This window comes from Ixodes scapularis, unplaced genomic scaffold, assembly GCF_016920785.2.
Source record: "Ixodes scapularis isolate PalLabHiFi unplaced genomic scaffold, ASM1692078v2 PGA_scaffold3__209_contigs__length_174095766, whole genome shotgun sequence".
In the NCBI taxonomy this organism is placed as follows: Eukaryota; Metazoa; Arthropoda; class Arachnida; order Ixodida; family Ixodidae; genus Ixodes; species Ixodes scapularis.
Genome location: NW_024609868.1, coordinates 70,180,138 through 70,198,495, shown reverse-complemented (window position 1 = coordinate 70,198,495; position 18,358 = coordinate 70,180,138). Strand labels below are relative to the sequence as shown.

Below are 18,358 nucleotides of genomic sequence, written 5' to 3'. Positions count from 1 at the left end.
CACGTTCAAAACGACCAGTATAAAAGACGGAAACGCAGAGCACGGGTGTAGTGTTCGGGTTAGTGTGGTGTTCCGTTGTATTGATATTTCTGTGGCCAGTGCATGTGCTTAATGTATGTTCACCTGATGCTTGTAATAATGTGTATGGGTTGCACTGATCTCAATGACAATTGCTGGATCGCGCTTGCCGCTCCCGCAAGTGAAGCCACCGGGCTTCACTCGCTTGGGATACGATTTGCCGTTTTTGCTAGCCTTTGCTGCGGTTTTCCAGCGTGCTGACGACACGTTTTCTACTCGTTCGTCGTCATTCGCCGAAGAAGTTTTTTTGAAGACTCTGTGTATTGTTGAGACTTGCCGTTGTGAACACGTGGAAAATTTTACGAAAGTGCAGTGTCGCAGGAAAAAGGCACAACGCGTCGAAAGGAAGGGCTGGCGGCGTGTTCAAAGCTTCCTTGGCACGCCGAAGTGCCGTGTCTCTGTGCCTTCGCGCGCTTGGATACCGACCAAGAACCGACGCCGTGTGAATGTGTTTAGCGAGTGCAATGTGCGTGAAGCCGTATCAAAAGGTACAACTCGTCGAAAACGTGTCGCCGGTGTCGCGGCGTGATCAAAGCTTCCTTGGCACGCCGAGTGATGCATCTTTGTGCCTTCGCACGCTTGGATACCGGTCAAGAATTGACGCCGCGCCAAAGTTCTGAACATGTGTCGCGCGTAGATGCCTTTAGATCATTTATATATATCGGCCACGGAGTTCTGGATCGTCCAGCTGTTCCGGTGAGTTGCAATCAATAAAAGGGGGAGATCTGTACGTGTTCTTATGTACTATATTAACCATGGCTATGTCCCAAATCTACTCTAATAGATTCCGTGGGAGCACGAATAGGGCAACGTTGTGGAGCCAGGGGGGTTTTCGAAAGCAGAAGTACAAGACGGCGAGAATGAAAATCTTTGAAGCGCGGCCGATATGGTCGTGTGCAATCTGTTGACCAATTACAATTAGGCGAGCCGCGCTCAAACGTCAAGTGCAATTAAGTAGGTTGATAATAAGCCAGCACTGATCAGTGATGAGGAGCTGTTGTGCACGGTATTGTGTAAATCGTCTAAGGACGAAAAAAAAGACGTACCTTCTCTCCATCTTCCGTCGCTAGTGGACGCTGGATTAAGCTCGTTCCTAAACCGCGAGGGGAAAAGACGCTGATCCAGAGGCACGAACAGCTTCACGCACATTGAACTCGCTGAACACATACACACGGCGTCGGTTCTTGGTCGGTATTCAAGCGTGCGAAGGCACAGAGACACGGCACTTCGGCGTGCCAAGGAAGCTTTGAACACGCCGCCAGCCCTTCCTTTCGACGCGTTGTGCCTTTTTCCTGCGACACTGCACTTTCGTAAAAATTTCCACGTGTTCACAACGGCAAGTCTCAACAATACACAGAGTCTTCAAAAAACTTCTTCGGGGAATGACGACGAACGAGTAGAAAACGTGTCGTCAGCACGCTGTAAAACCGCAGCAAAGGCTAGCAAAAACGGCAAATCGTATCCCAAGCGAGTGAAGCCCGGTGGCTTCAGTTGCGCTGCAGCGAACAAGCGGGGAAGCGCGATCCAGCAATTGTCATAGAGATCAGTGATGGGTTGCATGTGTGTATAGTAGAGGGTCCTCAGGCGCAGTAGTGGCCTGAAAGAAGCAAATTATTTTTTGTAGAACATGAATTGGGCGGTACCTAGCGCCACCTAGCCTAGCTACTTGCAATTACTCTACTTGACCCCGCCATCTGGTGGCTAGCGATTTAACCTTCTTTCACGCTACGCGATAAACAGCGGCTTCGAGTTCGTTCTTTCGAGAGCGGCTTTTAGTTTCGCGGAGTGAGTTTGCCCTTCTCCGTGATGTGCGGTTGACGAAGGAATTGTGATTCGAGGAACACCAAAGGTAAGACGCAAAGTGCGCGAAGTAACTGGGTATCGGTTGTCTCCGTTTAACATCGCAGTGCTGTTGACGAGAAGACTGAGTAACTGCTTTCGAAACGCAGGTTTCTGTACCTGTGGGGGGAATCTGGCTTCGGAAATAAACACAGTTTGCGGAAAGCTTGTGTTACGCTTTCATTTGCTGCTGCTCTCGTCCCGTACAAGAGACGTAGCGTCCTCGTTAAGCCTTATTGGGCTCGATTTGCTCGATTCGGGGCCGCCATATTGAGATGCAAGCGACGGAGGAACTTTGCTCCCCTGCTTCAGGGACGAAGGTTTCTCCCTTTCTAAAGGAACATAGGTTACAAGACCGTTCCTCCCGTAAGGGAGGACTATCCGTACCCTTTTTTCTAAGAGTGTACGCCACCGAAGCCGCGATATATGGAGGGAACTTCAGTCTTTCTGCACGTGCGACAACCTCGCTGGAGCTCTGCGCGTGCAGAGCACGAGACGGCCCGAGCCATCTCGTGCACTGCCGTCTGCCTACTGTGAACTAAAGTTAGGGCGGCGTTACGCATGCGCCGAACGTTCTGTGAGATCGGTTTCTGCATGTGCGACAATCTCGCTGGTACTTTGCTTGTGCAGAACACGCGATGGCATGAGTCGTCCCGTGCCAGTGTCTCGTGCACTCCGCCTGCCTCGTGTGCACTAAAGTTAAAGCGGCGTCACGCATGCGCCAAACACGTAGTGAGATCAGCCTATCGTTCTTTTTTTTTTTTTTTTACGTTTTTGCAAAAGAACACACGTTCTGGCGTCTCTTGGTTTCACCAAAGCTGCTTGTGCGAGCGAGCGTCCTGGTTTAGCGTTTCCTTTCCAACTGCTCTCGTAACGCGCTTACGCCAGTGACTTTGTCAGTAGCTTCGACCGTAGCAATGGGGCTACTTGCAATCATTACAGAGGAAGCTACTGATCCCCCATCATGCGAGAGATTTCACGTAAGTCAATTTTCATTCTTAAGGCCGGTTCAGACCCTTGCGTTTGAGTGCGTTTGACTGCGTTGCGTCGAGAACCGAAAGCGAGTCACCGGCACATCTGTGCTTTGTATGAAGCGTGGAATCCAATTCAAGGAATCACTTTGGCACGCGATATAAGCAGTAGGGATGTCCCGGTTTGTCGCAGCCGCAACGCAGTCAAACGCAACTGTCTGAACCAGACTTTACGCTTGGCTTGTCATCTGCTTCAAGACGGAGCGAAGCACGCGTTTAGCTGCCGAAAACCTAGTCCAGTGAAGAATGCAGGGGAAAGGGGATTCGAGCTGAGAACAATGAAATGCCGTCTATGGCTTTGCACGGTTACACGGGAACGTTGGGGGCAGGCCATCACAGAAGGCAAAGTAGCGAATGAACCGAAGACATTTTCACCGCCCGTTTGAGCGCATTCAAAGTGCTCGACGAACTCCTCTCTGGAAGCACGGGCAACTATGCTTCGTTTCACGTTATGTCGTAGCCCACCCAACGCCTCCAAGACTAACGTATGCATACAGACTAAAGGTGCCAAATACACCGCGCTCTCTCGGCACTTGACTGGATGTAGCCGGCGGCTAAGCGCGCGCAGAAAGATGGTGAACGCCTTGACGTTGACGTTCCAATTTCGGTGATGTTTGCTTGACCTCTCGGCCTGTAACGTCGCCTGCGCTATTGTGTGACACCGATATACAAGATGTTTGTTGTTGTTTTTGTTTTTTTTTCGGGGGGGGGGGGGGGGGGGGGGGGGGGGGGGAGAAAAAAGGAGGTGGAAAAAGGATAGACCTGTTAAAAAAATTCGCGACAGGTATACATTAATGCGGTCTGTGCAGGTGATTTAAGTCCGATTAACATGGCGCGATTTTGCTGGCGAATTCGCACCTGGGACGTCGGAACGCCGAGCTCTGGTTGGAACGATTAGGGGGTAGCCCTAAAGCTAGCTGCCTTTGTTTCCACTGCACTTGTCAAACGCGTTCGAATGCGAGAGCCAAGCGCCCGAGGCCGGCGTTCCGCGTTCAAACGCGTTCGACGAGCGCAGTGGAGACAAAGGCAGCTAGCTTTAGCACTACCCCCTAATCGTTCCAACCAGAGCTCGGCGTTCTGACGTCCCAGGTGCGCTTTTGTCTCCTCCTCTCCCTCAGTTTCTCGGAGCATAGAGGTCAAATCGTCACAAGTAATCAAAGAATTAGCTAAAATGTGTTAACTAACTTGTTCATTAGGTAAACTAGACATATGGCTCGTTCCAATTAGAAACGTAATGAGCGTTACCTAAAACCACTGATTCAGTGCATCTAGGCAGACTTGCAGCTCGTGGGAAGTTCGGCGGTGCCGTAAAGTTACCACTTGTGCGCAGGCGCAAAGCTGGCGGTGCGAAAAACGCGAGTGGTTCTTGTACCGTAACCGTATAATTCACGTTTTCGCACCGCCCACCTTGCACCTGTTGCACGAGTGGTAACTTTAGCACACAACCACTGTTCCTAAGCGCTTCAAGTCGCTCTAAAATTTGCTGACTTTGCGATTTTAGATAACGCTCAGAAAATTTCTGATCAAAACCATGTATGTTTTCACTCCTTAAAAAGAGTAACAACATTTATTAGATAATAATTCGACTTTTCGTGACAATTAGGCCCCTCTATTGTGCCTTCCTGGGGTTATAACTCACGTGCAAAGCCCGCTGTAGCGCTTTTACGGTTTTCTAAAACTATATGTAAAGCCTAATAAAAATGTTTCTCTGCACCAATGATGATTGAATAAAACGTATTGCACCAAAAAACTGAACGCTACTAGAATTATGAACTGCATTTTTCAGCAGACCATTGACAAAAATGGACCTTTTCTGAGAAGCGTTCTGCGCACGCGCGAGCGCCCGATGCCAAGCGGCGGAAGTCGGCACGAAAAATCGAGGAAAGTCGGAAGGAGGCTGTGGATCAGCGAGTAGAATACGTATTTGCAGCATATATATAATTGTGTTACACACACAAAAAAGGAAGTCGACGGAAAGAAAAACACGACGTTTGGGTGGACGCCACGGATGCCAACTCAGAGAGCGAAGAAAGTGGTAGCGTAGCTGCCGTTATCGATTGGTAGCGCAGGTAGGTCACTTCCTCGACTTTTAGTTCGTGCAGCCACCGCCCGGTGCCGTCGGTATGTGGAAAAGGTCCATTCAGCACATTTTCTTTCGATACTAATGTGACAGATCAGATTTGTTGACCGTGTAGTGCACTGCAAGGCATTTACTTGTTCGGTACCTAGAAAGTCTGAATTTCGTTTCTCTACGAAAAATACAACAAGAAAGTATTTTTTACCAACATCATGGTAATATGTAATTAGCATGAGCCCATTCTGTTTTAGACATAAATATGGCAGGAACGAGGGAGTGAAATCAATTTAAATGCCATCGCAATGTAACGGATACTAACAATCCATAACGCTACACGTTACAAGTGGAAATGCAATTAAAAACTATCCAGGGTACAATCGCACCTATTTGCTGTGGAAACCGAATTCCTGAAGTATACAAAATTATGACTGGAAATACAATTGAAAACTATCCAGGGTACAATCGCACCTGTTTGCTGTGGAAACCAAATTCCTGAAGTATCCAAAATTATGACTGGTCCTTGCAGACTTCTGAGGATGACCATAGCGACGAGGAGGCTCCAGATCCATTAAGAGACCACAGATCGTACGCCGCGAATCCTGAAAGCTGTCCCACTCAAAACGAAAGATCTGCGCAAGCAGCGATTAATCCTGAAACCAAAGAAAGTGCCGCAGAGAACAAACCACTTCTTACGAGCCTCAAAAGCTGCCACAACCTGAACGAGGAATACCAGCATATGCTGCTTGAGGCCATTGAGCAACTGCAGATTCTACTCCGAAGCAACAAAGACAACAAGGTAATATAACACGGGTGTGCCAAGCTATGTATCCTTATATGACATCAAGATTAAGTGAATCCTACTCTTCGCACTCTGATGACCAATAGTAACACAAAGAAACCTAAATGAGTTCGCACAGTCAAAAGACGGCATTTTCTAGTATAAGACAGGCCTCATGGCATGTATCCTATTGAACCTAACGTCATGTGCCAGGAAGTGCCACTCGCTTGATGTCGCGTGGTCACTGGCGCTTAAACATGAAAAACGAGTAATATTACATGTTAGCATCAACGTTTAGAAATAGCTTAGGGAATGGTTAGTTGAAGGTGTGTTTTTACTACGTGCAAATATTGCAGGCGACTCCTCAATACTTCAGCTGATATTAATACAAACACTACTGCAAAGAACTGCAATTCAACGAATGATTGATATGTTACAGAAACTGCTGGAGAACGCCGTGTCCCCAACCATATCTGGCCAGCTACATGTGGGGTCTCGCTGGTACACAAGGTCACTTGTTGTTTTTATGAATCCTTACTTCAAGGACATTCATGGAATGGTGTGTAGCTCTTTATCTCCACCCTTTCTGAGACCAGTGAAGGCAGTATATACTCTAGAATGTCAGTGTGTGGCTGCATAGCAATAAAGTAATGATCTTGAATTTCATGCTCAAATCCAACTTCTAATGTAATTAACAATACAGGAATCAAGTGCATGACCATTAGAAGCAACTTTCTATTAATGCTGGTTTTTGGTATTATCACAATTCTAGTCACCAGAATAGTGCTACATGTCTTGGACTCTGATTCCAGCACAAACACCAAGGGCGTGTTAATGACATACAGAATAAGTTGATGGTACCCAATTTCACATGTTCTAATTTTGGAATGCCTGGTCCCACTACTTACGAGTCACAAACCGATAGAAATTGAAGCATATCTTCTGCTTGCAAATCGTTTATTTCGAGAATGGGACATCTGGTTTTCTTCGCTGCTTTACTCCCAACTGCCACACAAGAATTACGTTACTGTTTTTTTTTTTTGTCACTGTATTGTCCTAGTTAGAATGTCAAACAGGACAGCAGGAAACTCAGTAAGCCTGTTAATGAAGTAACTTTAGCCCATATCAAAATTGCGCAGATATGAGAAGAGTTAATAAATACAGAAAGAAAATGACCAGAGTATACAATTCACCCAATCAGCACTAATGCCTACACAAAGGATGTGAGACAGGTGCTGATGACGATGCTTTGCTTGTGTATATGAAAAAGTGCACATGCCGTGCTTCAGAAGCCAGGCAGGTGTACATAAGTAATGTGAAATTCTATTTTGAACATGATGAACCATAATACAGGCAGTTCGATGTGGGCTGGGTCAATAAATATCACACTTATGCCCAGTCCTTTATAATATATATTTATATATTTTTGTGTTTGCCAGCTGGCAATTTCAAAACTATTCAAGCTAGAATTAGGCCCCAGAACGAAGGTTCAAAGCAAAAACATACAAAACCTAGGTTCAGAGCAAAAAAGTAAGCTCCCATTAATCCCAAATCCATGCTGCTCTGTGTAACAAAGCAGTTACCTATTATTATTTGTCATTCAGAATGTCCCAATAGAATAAAGGCAGATTCTCTAATGAAATCAGCAAAAATCTCTGCTAGCTAAATTCATTCCTGTTTCTTCTTTCCTATCCTTTTTAACACACATCCTTTACTAATTGTATCCTATAATAGGCATCATATTAAAAAGTTTTGAAGTGCCTTTAGCTTTTTAAATGATAACTAGCTATGACTCAGCCATTGTTTTGAAAATAATACCTAGACTCAACATATACACTCCAGTAACAAGCAATTATATAAAAAAACTAATTAGACCTAGTTTTCTCAATAACAGTAAATCTCATTAGTTCAGCATTGAACATGCACAAGGCATCTCCCATAATGAGATGAATTTCTTATTAAGAAAAAAGGATCTTATTATCACTAAAGCTATCCTAAACTTTCTTTTGTATTTCTCAAAACCTCCAACTACTTTTTCTTGGCATGTTTATTAAGTAATACCTGTGGTAATACTCTGGCCAGTATTGAAGTACTAGTCAGTAGTATATGTGAGAGTAGCGCTCATGTTCATGTGTTTTTTTTTTCCTGTATACAGAGAGCTCCCGCAAATGAAGACGAGATGAAAAAGAAAGATCTGCATGAGCAAGACCCATACCTCAAGGTTCCTAAAATGTGTATGTAGTGTCTGACTAGTTAAAAAAATACCTTCAAAAATTAAAAAAAAAAAAGAAACAATCTAACTCAGTGTAAACAATGTGCCCACTCTAGGGCACGCCAAGGAAACAAACTTGCTCCGCAACTCCGTGAAGTTGAATCTTATTAAAATGATTATGGAGCCACTTACCACTAGGTAAGTGCCAATAACCTATTATTTGTAGAGCATTGTACATCTAGTCATTAGACTCATCACTTTGTTGTACACCATTTGATTCTTGCATTCTTGTGATTCGGGCAGGAACTTTTATGACCTCGGAGTTTCATTATCTTCTATCTTACATAGTACCTAGCAGTGGATATGTTCACTGTAGGAGAATTAAGTTATGTTATAAAGATAATGCAACATTGAAAATGACATTATAAGCTAGGAGAGCCTCTTAGAGACCCAATTTCCTTTCACATTTTTGTAGACACAATTCTGAACATTTGTGATTTTAAGCTTTGCATGCTGACTAAACACAACATTTATTTGATAGATCTGGGTACTACAGAATGGATTGTAGCGTCTTTCTAACTACTACATGTTACAAGCTTGACACACTTGTTTGGCATAGGGTACCGAAAAAACTAACCTTTGCTTACGTTCTTAAAATGGTGTCTTTGTATGAAAGTTAACTTTTGTGGAAAACATCAAGGCGCATTATTCATAACTAAGAGTTCCAATGCAAGAATCAAGTACCTTGGCTTATATAGTTGGTTTTCACCATAATGCCCTTGGATGACTCAATGCAATAGCTATTCTTTCATGGCATGTACCACCCTCAAATCCTTTCCCCGTCCACTTGAATAGTTACAAACCCATATTTACTTGCTTTAGACACACTAATCGATGTCAGGATAAAATTCTTCTATGCTCTTAGTTTTTGGCATATGGACCTTCAACTGATCTAGAAGTATTTATTTGCAAACTGTTGAGAGTAAATATAAAAATAAAGCAATAATAAAAATGGAAATGTCAAGTCACAGTATTAAAGCATCAGAATTATATAAAAATGTTTAAGTTGGACAGCAATTATAGGAAAATCCTTCACTTCTCAGAAAAATTTAAAAAGAAACCTGAAACCAGAATTGTTTTCACTGTACGCAAAACCCAAAAATCAGGCCCCACATCCTAAAAAGAAATGCATTTTCCTTTCAGGCTGGAAATCCTGGAGCGACATGCAAAAACTGACAAGGAATCTTTTAAAAAGCTTCAAGATCTTAAAGCACAAATTGACAGCATCAAGTATGTTTCTATATTGACCATTACCCCAATTTATAAACCTTTTGTTTCATTTTCATGCGCATGAAAATTGTTTGTCTTAAAGTCAACAAAAAATCATGGCTCCAGAAAATCCAACTCTCTGAAACCTTTGGTCTGAGAGAAGCCACAACCCAAAAAGCAATGAAACAATGCACTCCACACTTTTGCACTGAATTTATTATTTGTGTATAATTGTTTCTAGGAATTATTTTTATGTCGCTGTCTGTTACATATAAATATAAATTGAAGTTTCTCAGTATAAAAGAACTAAAGTAATTCCTAAAGATATGGCATACAAATTAAAGTTTCAATCCAAACACATATGTAAAATACCGGGCATGCACCCATGTCACAATAAGTGCCCACCGCTATGTTTGATTAATTTGCAAAATAAGCGAAGGACATATCAGAGGCCCACACTACAGTTCTGTGCCCCCCTTGTAAACCGAGATGCTTCCCCATGACAGCCGTTTATTTGTGCATGCCGGTGTATGGTGGAGAAGCTAAACGCGTGCACCGATGTACAGCGGTGAAGTCTGATGCGTGGGTTTTAGTGTAAAGTGGTGAAACACACCCTGACTTGTATGCATATTTGCTCTCGGACCTAACAAATGCCTATTTACCAGTGTTTCGAGACTCCAAATTTGGTTGGGATTTGAGTGGCATGTTTTGTATGAGATTATCATTCAATAGTGCAAGAACTCTGGTATAGTAGAACAACCAACAACAGCCATAAAATCTTTGCAGAAAGATGGGCGTTGCAGAGCTTCAGAAAATGGCAAACAGGTCTGCAGACTGGCTCATGATTTCAGCAGTTGATGTAAGTAAAACTTTTCCAAGAAAGCCAGGCTGCTTAAAACTCATAATAACTGCCCATTATCGATTTACAGTTCCAAGCTGAACGAAGCCCTCTCTCATGTGAACTGATGTGGCAGAATGCATTGAGCAAGAGCACAGTGAAATGGACAAAACAAGAGGATGCACAGTTGAAAGCTATTGCGAAGGAACAAAACTGCAAAGACTGGGACACTGTTGCAGAGCGCATGGGGGTAGGATATTTCCTAAATTCATGGATGTCATATGTAATAACCTTGAAGTGTTTCATCTGAAACAAATCACCTGTACATACAAGAGGATGAATGTTACAGCATTCCTCACCAACACAATTCCTTTTATGCACAGGGAACAAGAACAGCATTCCAGTGTGCCGAGCGGTACCACCACAAGCTAACGTCAAGGATCAAGAAAGGGTACACAATCCTTGCCACCATTGCAATGTCATTCACCACCATTCAACATTTCTGTAGTGAATTTTTAAAATGTGCACAAACAAAATGGAACCCTCGCTTCCTTATAAATGGCATGAAGTTATAACTAATGCCTGCAATAAGTAAATGTTGGTCAATTTACCACATAGTAATTTAAAAGTATGTAGAAAGCATAGCCTAAAGATATCTTCAATGAACTGAAAATGTCCAACTTTTTCAATGAGAACAACCAACCAACTATCTGCTCTTTCCTTTCCTCAACAATATTTATAAAATAGACTGATAAAACTTTTTTTTTTTTAATTCTGTAGGCATTTCTCGGAGGAAGAGGACAAGAACTTGCTGACACTCATTGCACTGTGCCGGAAAGGAGACGAGATACCTTGGACACAAGGTACCCAAAAATGCATCTTTTTTAAGCATCTTAAAATAGCTGCAAGGAACATAAAAAGTTAACATATATAATAGGAACAAATACAGGACCTGTTATGTCACAGGTCCTCGATTCTTCACTAGTCAAATTATCATACTACTCAAATTTAAAGCCAAGTAGATGTTAAAGATGGAGCTCCAGTACTTTAAATGGATGAACATGAGGTGACTACGTACAATGAAATAGCAATAACCTTTAAAATCTAGAACCTTACTTGTACCAAGAAATTTCAAGGCATACTATAAGGATTGTAAATACATGGGCGGCGCAATTTACAAAGGCTTAGGAAACGGAGATTACCATCAACCTAGTACCCTAACCTGCTGTTCTACTGCAATAAAAATACCAGGTTTTCTTTTTCCTATTTTTGCCAGACTAACATGAGGTTCAAAACTAATATAATAGCCTGATCAACAAAAGAAATGCATGCGAAAAATTAGAATGAGCTACATTTCCTATTTCTTTTCATGCCGGCAATTTTAAATTTTAATCTTTCCTTGCAGGCAATACTCAGGTAAATGCTCATTATAATGATTAAATATACCAATAGCCCAGTTATATGTCTCATACTGTTACTTGCAGCTGAAACCTGTTAACACTTTTTGACCTTCCTTCAATTTTGACAGATGCCTTGTATTTCCAGGGATTCCTCAATGATGGTGATACATCAGTTGTTATCAGATAATGATATTTGCACATTGCAATAAGAGAAAAACAAAGCGATTTCAAAGATGCATCAGACATGTTCAGCTACAACATTACTAAAAGTCATTTTTAAAATGAAAATGTATAGTAGCAAGCACTAGGAAACATGTATTTGTCGGATTAATTTTATTCCCTATTTTCGTTGTCGAGTGATACATCACAGAATTGTTTTGAACAAACAAATGTCTCAAACTTGCCTATAGACAGCCCAAGGATGTTTGAGAATATACCAAAACGCACATGTCTCAACCCAGTGACTCAGTATAAGAGACCATGAATAGGTCTAAAACAGGGGTGGTAAAACTTTGGCTCTTCCGGGGACCAACCGCGACTTGCAGCTTCCTGGTAAGCGCCCCCCCCCCTCTTCCACCCCCCACCCTTTCAGAAAAATCAGGATAAAATAAAGAATAAAAGACTGTATCATTTGGCAACCTTCTAGCTGCCACTATTTCTTGTAGGTCAAAAGCTTTTGTTGATATTCGTATCGATGTATACTGCTGCCAGGCAATAAACTGATCCGACTATCAAAAGAAGTTTCTCGATAGTGTAGGCGGTGAAATTAAAACAGCGTGCGACCCTGACGGAAAAAAAAAACACCTATAACTGAATTGCTCAGGACTTCAACGAAGTCATTTGAGTTGAACTTCAAGGTGCTTGTTTCACAAATGGGAACACACAATAAAGAAACATAAGCAATAGCTTTTGAACTCGACGTGGCCATCAACTAAGATAAGAGCAGTAGCAAAAAAAACAACAACAGAACAAAACAGCTATGCCCCCTTTTTCCTGCGGCTTTTCACTTAAAAATTGTAATTTTTTATGGCTCTTCGCCAATGTCCGTCTGGCCACAACTGGGCTAGAACATAAAATATTTCATGCCATTTGCAATCCTACACCCTTTTATCTGAAAGAGAAGTGGACAAGACAAATTGCATCACTCAAAAGAATAAAACAAGTAGGAAATTCGAGTCTTTTAGAAACTTCAGAATAATATCCAATATTTTCTAAGAGACTTAGCTTCTTTAGGGCCAATATCAGCAGCATTTTATGGCTGACAGCTTCCAGGACATCATCCATGCTCTCCCTCTCTTTTAATTTATGAAACGTTCGTCATAAAGTGGATGACGGTGTGGTTGCCCATTGCAGTGTCTTACCACATGGAGGGCAGGACGAGGACACAGCTCTACTACCGCTGGGAGCGGGCACTCAACCCCGATCTTCGTCGAGGAAAGTGGTCGAAAGAAGAGGACATGGTGATTTTCATTTGTACATCATCATCTTGTTCGTTGATGTGTGCCTCTTACTAATAATCCCAAGGGGCCTCACTAAACTTTTCCCAGTCACCTGAGCACACCTAAAAAATATCTCCCCAAAAAATTCATTTCCCACTGAAAAAAACAATTCATAGTTGCTGCACCCACTGGAAACAGAGCAAGGGCACTACAGGAGCAGCTGGAGGGGCTGTTAGGATAAAATGAAATATGAGGTCCTCCAACTGCCTCCGTGGCATAAGGGTTCCATTTCAGCCTCCAGAGCGCAAACAGTAGGGTTGAAGCGCTGGGTGGACCCTTCCCCAAACAGACTTTGGTGTGTCGCTCACAACCTCAGGTGCTTTGTGACATAAAACCCCAGTATTTCCCTTTCCTATATATATTTATATACTAGACAGTTTTGCAAGTGACAGTGCCTGTTTGCCGTCAATCTTGATGTATTCTGTGAGTTTATGGTCACCTGCATTAGACCAATGCAGGCACCAGAGTTTCTAGGCCTGGCCCAAAGCTGGCCCTGACCCGCCCCAACCCGACAGGTTTTCTAAATGTGAGCCTACACCCGGCCCGAGCCAAGCTGCTTTTATTTGTGACTCCTAAGTTCACCTTACACTATCTAAAAAGGAACCGATTGGAAAGGATGACTGGTAACAGAAAAATTTGTCCCATGAGAACTTTGTAGGCTGGTTTAAACAGATAATTTCAATATTTAAATCCAGAAAAACTATCAAATACAGAAATGGTTAAATGAGCAGTTTAAGGAAGCAAGATCACGAAGAGCTTTTTCAGAAAAAAAGAAAAGTGCTGCACCGTCAGTAGGTCAACACACGGCAAAAATTTAAGGAAACAAAGAAAGTAAACTAAAGATCAGAGAAAACACATCCTATGCACCCCAAGAAGCATACCGTCAGTTCATACTTTTTGTGATATGCAACCTAAAAAGGGAAAACAACAGCCATGCTGTCCCTCTCAAACAACCTGGTGTTGTTGACCCTTGCATGTTGTCCCCCTTATGTCGTTCCCCTTGCACCTGCCTGGTGCCCCACATTCCTTATATCCTTGTTCAAACACAAAACCCAGTAACACTGTAGTCAACCATCTCAAAATTGCAAAGGAGATAAGTAGCAACGAAAATATCATTTATTTTTTATGACTTGTGCCATGAGATGGATTTGCACTTTCAAAATTGATCTTCATTTCATTATTTTTTTAGGCTTGAAGAAACATTAATATGCACACTGTTTCATTGTGTATGTGGAAGAGCTATAGTAGTAATCAAAACTTTTTCAAACAGTAATTAAAAGTTCGAGGACACCTAAGCACTTTTTATGAGTTGTGAATGTGAAAGCATGAGTGTCGTTCTTCCGCTCCCTCAGTTTGTCTGTGGCATAGTGGCGTGGACGACCACGTGTTGCTGTTGGACGGCCCAGCGCATGCTTTCGGGAAATGGTTGTACCGAGCTCGGCCGTGCAGCCTCCCTGGCATCTGCCCGGACGGGCTCCAGGGAGGCTGCACTCCCTCCTCTAACTGGCAGCCGTACCACAACGTGCACTGCACCGCCATGGAGAGGTCTTCTATGGTGGCTTTTTCTTGGAATTACACTGCACCAGAGCCAATGGGAGCCTTGTTCCTTGATGACGCGCGCCAGCCAATGGGAGCATAATCCATCAGAAATTGGCTTCACTTGGGAAAGGGGATTTTAGGTGCCGTTTGGCCAATGTTTGGCGTGGTTTCAAAGCTGATGATGTTGGTTCGCTACATCGGACAGTTAATGCATTTGCATTAATAATGACCTTGAAATCTCCAATGAGGAAGTATCCTTGTAGGGGCATCCAATTGTGGGTACAATGTATATATAAAGCAAAACCTCCCTAAATGAGGCACTTAACAGTGTGCTCGGGGACTGTCCAAAAAAGGTAGAGGTTCAACGCTTGAGATTTCACTGTACCTAATGAAATGTTGCCTCGCTGAAAATGTTTTCTCGACACAACAAGCTTGTCAAACAAAACTTCAAGAACTGCAGTATTCCACTACATTCATAGTGTATTTAGTTGAAGGACATGCATCCAAAAATATGTCTGACAAAATGCACAAATTATTATATTCAGATGCTGATCGCAGCAGTACAAGCACACGGGGAGCGCTGGACTCGGATCAAGGATTTCCTCCCAGGGAGGACGGCAAACCAGTGCAGAGAAAGGCAAGGCATTCACACCAACATTGCACTGCTGAAGCTTGCCAGAGTCACTGATGGGACAAGAATACAGGGAACACTTTCAATTGCCTATCTTTAGCGTCACAATGGTGTGTATGTGTTTCTTAAAGCTTGAGCAACACCAGAACAATATTAAAGAAACAAAGCTTGCTTTTGCTGCAGGCAGAACAACCAGATAACCTTCCTGGAGTTCTCAAGTTGTCAATGACCATGAAAGAGTCAGTTTTTATTTTTTATGTTTTTTTTGTTGACGTTTCTGTTCTAGATACGTGAACTCTTTCTCTGGCAACTACACCTTTGGGCACTGGACTCCCGACGAAGATGCCAAGCTGTTAGATCTCGTCGCGAAGCATGGCGCAGGTAAGGTATCCCAAAGCATTTGTCAAATTATTGGCAGTAAAAAGGCAGGTGGAATATGAAGACAGTGATAAATGGTCATCGTCGGACAAGTCCGGAAAATATTTAAAAGCAGACTTTCATTTCTTGGCATGCATCTCTAATGTGCAGACAATAGCCCTAGCTGAACGGGAAGGCAAAGGAAAGTGTCTGCATGATGTGCCTCGGCACTCATCCAAATTGTGAAAGCACGAACTGGCCAGAGCACAAGTCTCTGCCTTAAATGGTAACACTGGAAAAATATGTGGCAAAAAAGCTTCCTTTTTTTTTTTGCACTGAGCTGAAGCACATTTAAGAGTAAATGTTTCTCTTATGCCATGGCACCAGATCCATAGCAGGGTGGAGGGTTTATGTATGTGACATGTTTTTCTTCCCTAGTCACATGTGCTGGGTTTGACTGTGGCAGTGTAGTGGAAACCAGCTTTCTATTTTAGATACTGAGTAGTCGAAGTTTCGTTTTGGTGGCTTTCTGCTCTTAGTTGCATTTTGTATATTGGAAACAAACATTCATTTAAAATTTAAGAAAAAAAAACCCACAAAACTGGGCAACATAAAAACTCCACAAGAAGTAAAAATGCCACTTTATGAAAAACAATTTGGGGTGGCACCCAGTGTCCCTTCGATGAATATCTGTAACAACGTTAATTTAAGCATGAGGAAACACCAACACTCAAGTAGATATGGTAGTATGACTGCGAATTTGCTAGTTGGATAGCTTGGACATCCAAACATGCAGTTATTTTTTAGTAACCGTTGGCATCTGTGATCTCCAGGCAAGTGGGCCCAGATTTCAAGGGAAATGCCATCACGAAATGACAACATGATCCTCATGCGCTACAAGCGACTCACAAACAAGCACAAAGGAAAAGACCTACGTTCAGTTCAAGTGAGTGATGCATTATTATAGATGCAACAGTTAACCATAAGTGTGATTAGTGTGTTAAGCAGCTGAACATTCTTATTTATGTGTTATCTACAATCAACCCTCCCCCCCTCATAAAAAAAAAAAGGATATCAGGCACAGAGGTGTAACATGGCCTTTTCAGTCATTTGATAAGCCCCTTCATTTGGGCCTCCTACTTGGAATAATCTGATTTGAACTAATGGGGTTCTACTTGCTGAATACTAGTCAAAACATTTGCATATGTTATTCCACAACTGGGATTATGAATCAACACATACAGGATGCCATGATATTTGGGTGTCTGTAAAAGAGATCCGAAGAGTGAAAAAATGGCAGTCGATTCTTTTCAAGTGCATGCCCTCGATGATAAACCATTGCCGAGTGTTCTGTACATCCATGACCTTTTGAATCGGCGCAAAAATACCCTATACAATCATGCAAGAAACCGGAGGCTTGTGCCTTTACACCTTGTAGCACCATTTCCTCAACATACTCTAGACAGTCCACCAACAGCTAGGCAGTAAAGAGCCTTCTGCTCTTGCAATAGTAGAAATCAAGGAGCTATCCTTATTGTTGATGAAAGATGATGAAGACAAGTGAAACCCTCATAAATGCCCTCTTGATCGTGCAGGCCCAGAATGCCCGACGTGCGAGGGCAAACTTTCTGCCCCCGTGCTGCCGCTTCACCTCAACGCAGAGGCGGTGTGCCATTGTTCATGAGCTCCAAAGCAGCCAGGTGAGGTGCTTAGACAGTTTCACCAGAAAATGCTACATAAACTCTCAGCTGGATTCATGTCTTGAAGAAGTGAAACAACCTTGTTAGAGACCGCAAAATAATGGCACATAAACAAGGTTAAGTTCCGCCATAATGATTGGTCTAGTCACCAAAAACAAAAAGACAGGCCTGACAGTTGTGTAACTAAAGGTACCTACTGTATGCATGATTAAGCATTTTTATGATCTGGGAATCAATACATAACTTGCCCTTGTCAATGCCCACTTCACCATTTGGTTGTTTTGCAATGAGTACAGCACCCTTTTAACTAAAAACACACACAAAAGAAAAAATTTAAAATCCAGATTGATTGTCACATTATGTAGCATTTGTAATGTAGTACAGCTGACCGAACTTTAACATGCATCCATGAGCTTCGCTTTCTTTTGGTAGTCTCTAAAATTTGGTCCGTGGATGTACCACATTGCTTGCATTCACTCTATATACCGTACTAACTCGAGTAATAGCCACACTGTTTATGAAGAAAACGTGACGGTTTGCTTTTCTGCGGAGTACGCGGCTAGCCAATCACCGCGATCGGCAGCATGATTCCAGGTTTACAGGACAGAGATAACGTCTTCGCGCGAAGGTACTATCCGTGAAGACTGCATTTGTATGGCGAATCGTATTCTCTATTTGTTTATTCGCTATGTTACTCATGCGCAACGTGATGATTGGCTGTATGTGAATACTGCGGTAAAGTAGACGCAAGGGCGTTGTTCATAAGTAGTGCGGCTATTACTCGAGTAAATACGGTACTAGCATTAGCATGCCAGACAATTCTTTAAATTTTTCAACTAATCTTGCTGCAGGTATGGCCTTGTTTCCACCACAGAGAATATTAGCCTCTCATCAGCCAGTGTTGCGGAATGGGCAATCCCCCATTCCATTCCAACTTCATTCCGGAAATTACGACTTTCTCATAATTCCACTCCTTTCCACTCCTAGGAATGGGGAACCTGGGCCTATTTCCACTCCGGAAATGGCTGAACTCGATCATTATAATTCCTCTAATTCCTTAAAGGGGCCCTGCAATCATATTTAAGCATCCCCTTACTCTGCGGTTTCCAG

General features: G+C 42.7%; 1 protein-coding gene across 1 annotated transcript; it reads left to right on the top strand.

Moving 5' to 3' along the window:
* Positions 1 to 1,906: 1,906 nt before the first annotated feature.
* Positions 1,907 to 17,335, top strand: LOC8052902 (snRNA-activating protein complex subunit 4). Its single transcript, XM_040211543.2, has 15 exons — positions 1,907 to 1,927; positions 5,552 to 5,821; positions 6,243 to 6,362; positions 7,959 to 8,037; positions 8,132 to 8,213; positions 9,219 to 9,305; positions 10,071 to 10,143; positions 10,214 to 10,372; positions 10,506 to 10,573; positions 10,903 to 10,985; positions 12,876 to 12,982; positions 15,106 to 15,197; positions 15,478 to 15,572; positions 16,382 to 16,494; positions 17,144 to 17,335. The coding sequence occupies exons 2-15, from the start codon at positions 5,762 to 5,764 to the stop codon at positions 17,333 to 17,335; spliced, it is 1,410 nt and encodes a 469-aa protein (XP_040067477.2). The 5' UTR covers positions 1,907 to 1,927; positions 5,552 to 5,761.
* The last annotated feature ends 1,023 nt before the right edge of the window (positions 17,336 to 18,358 follow it).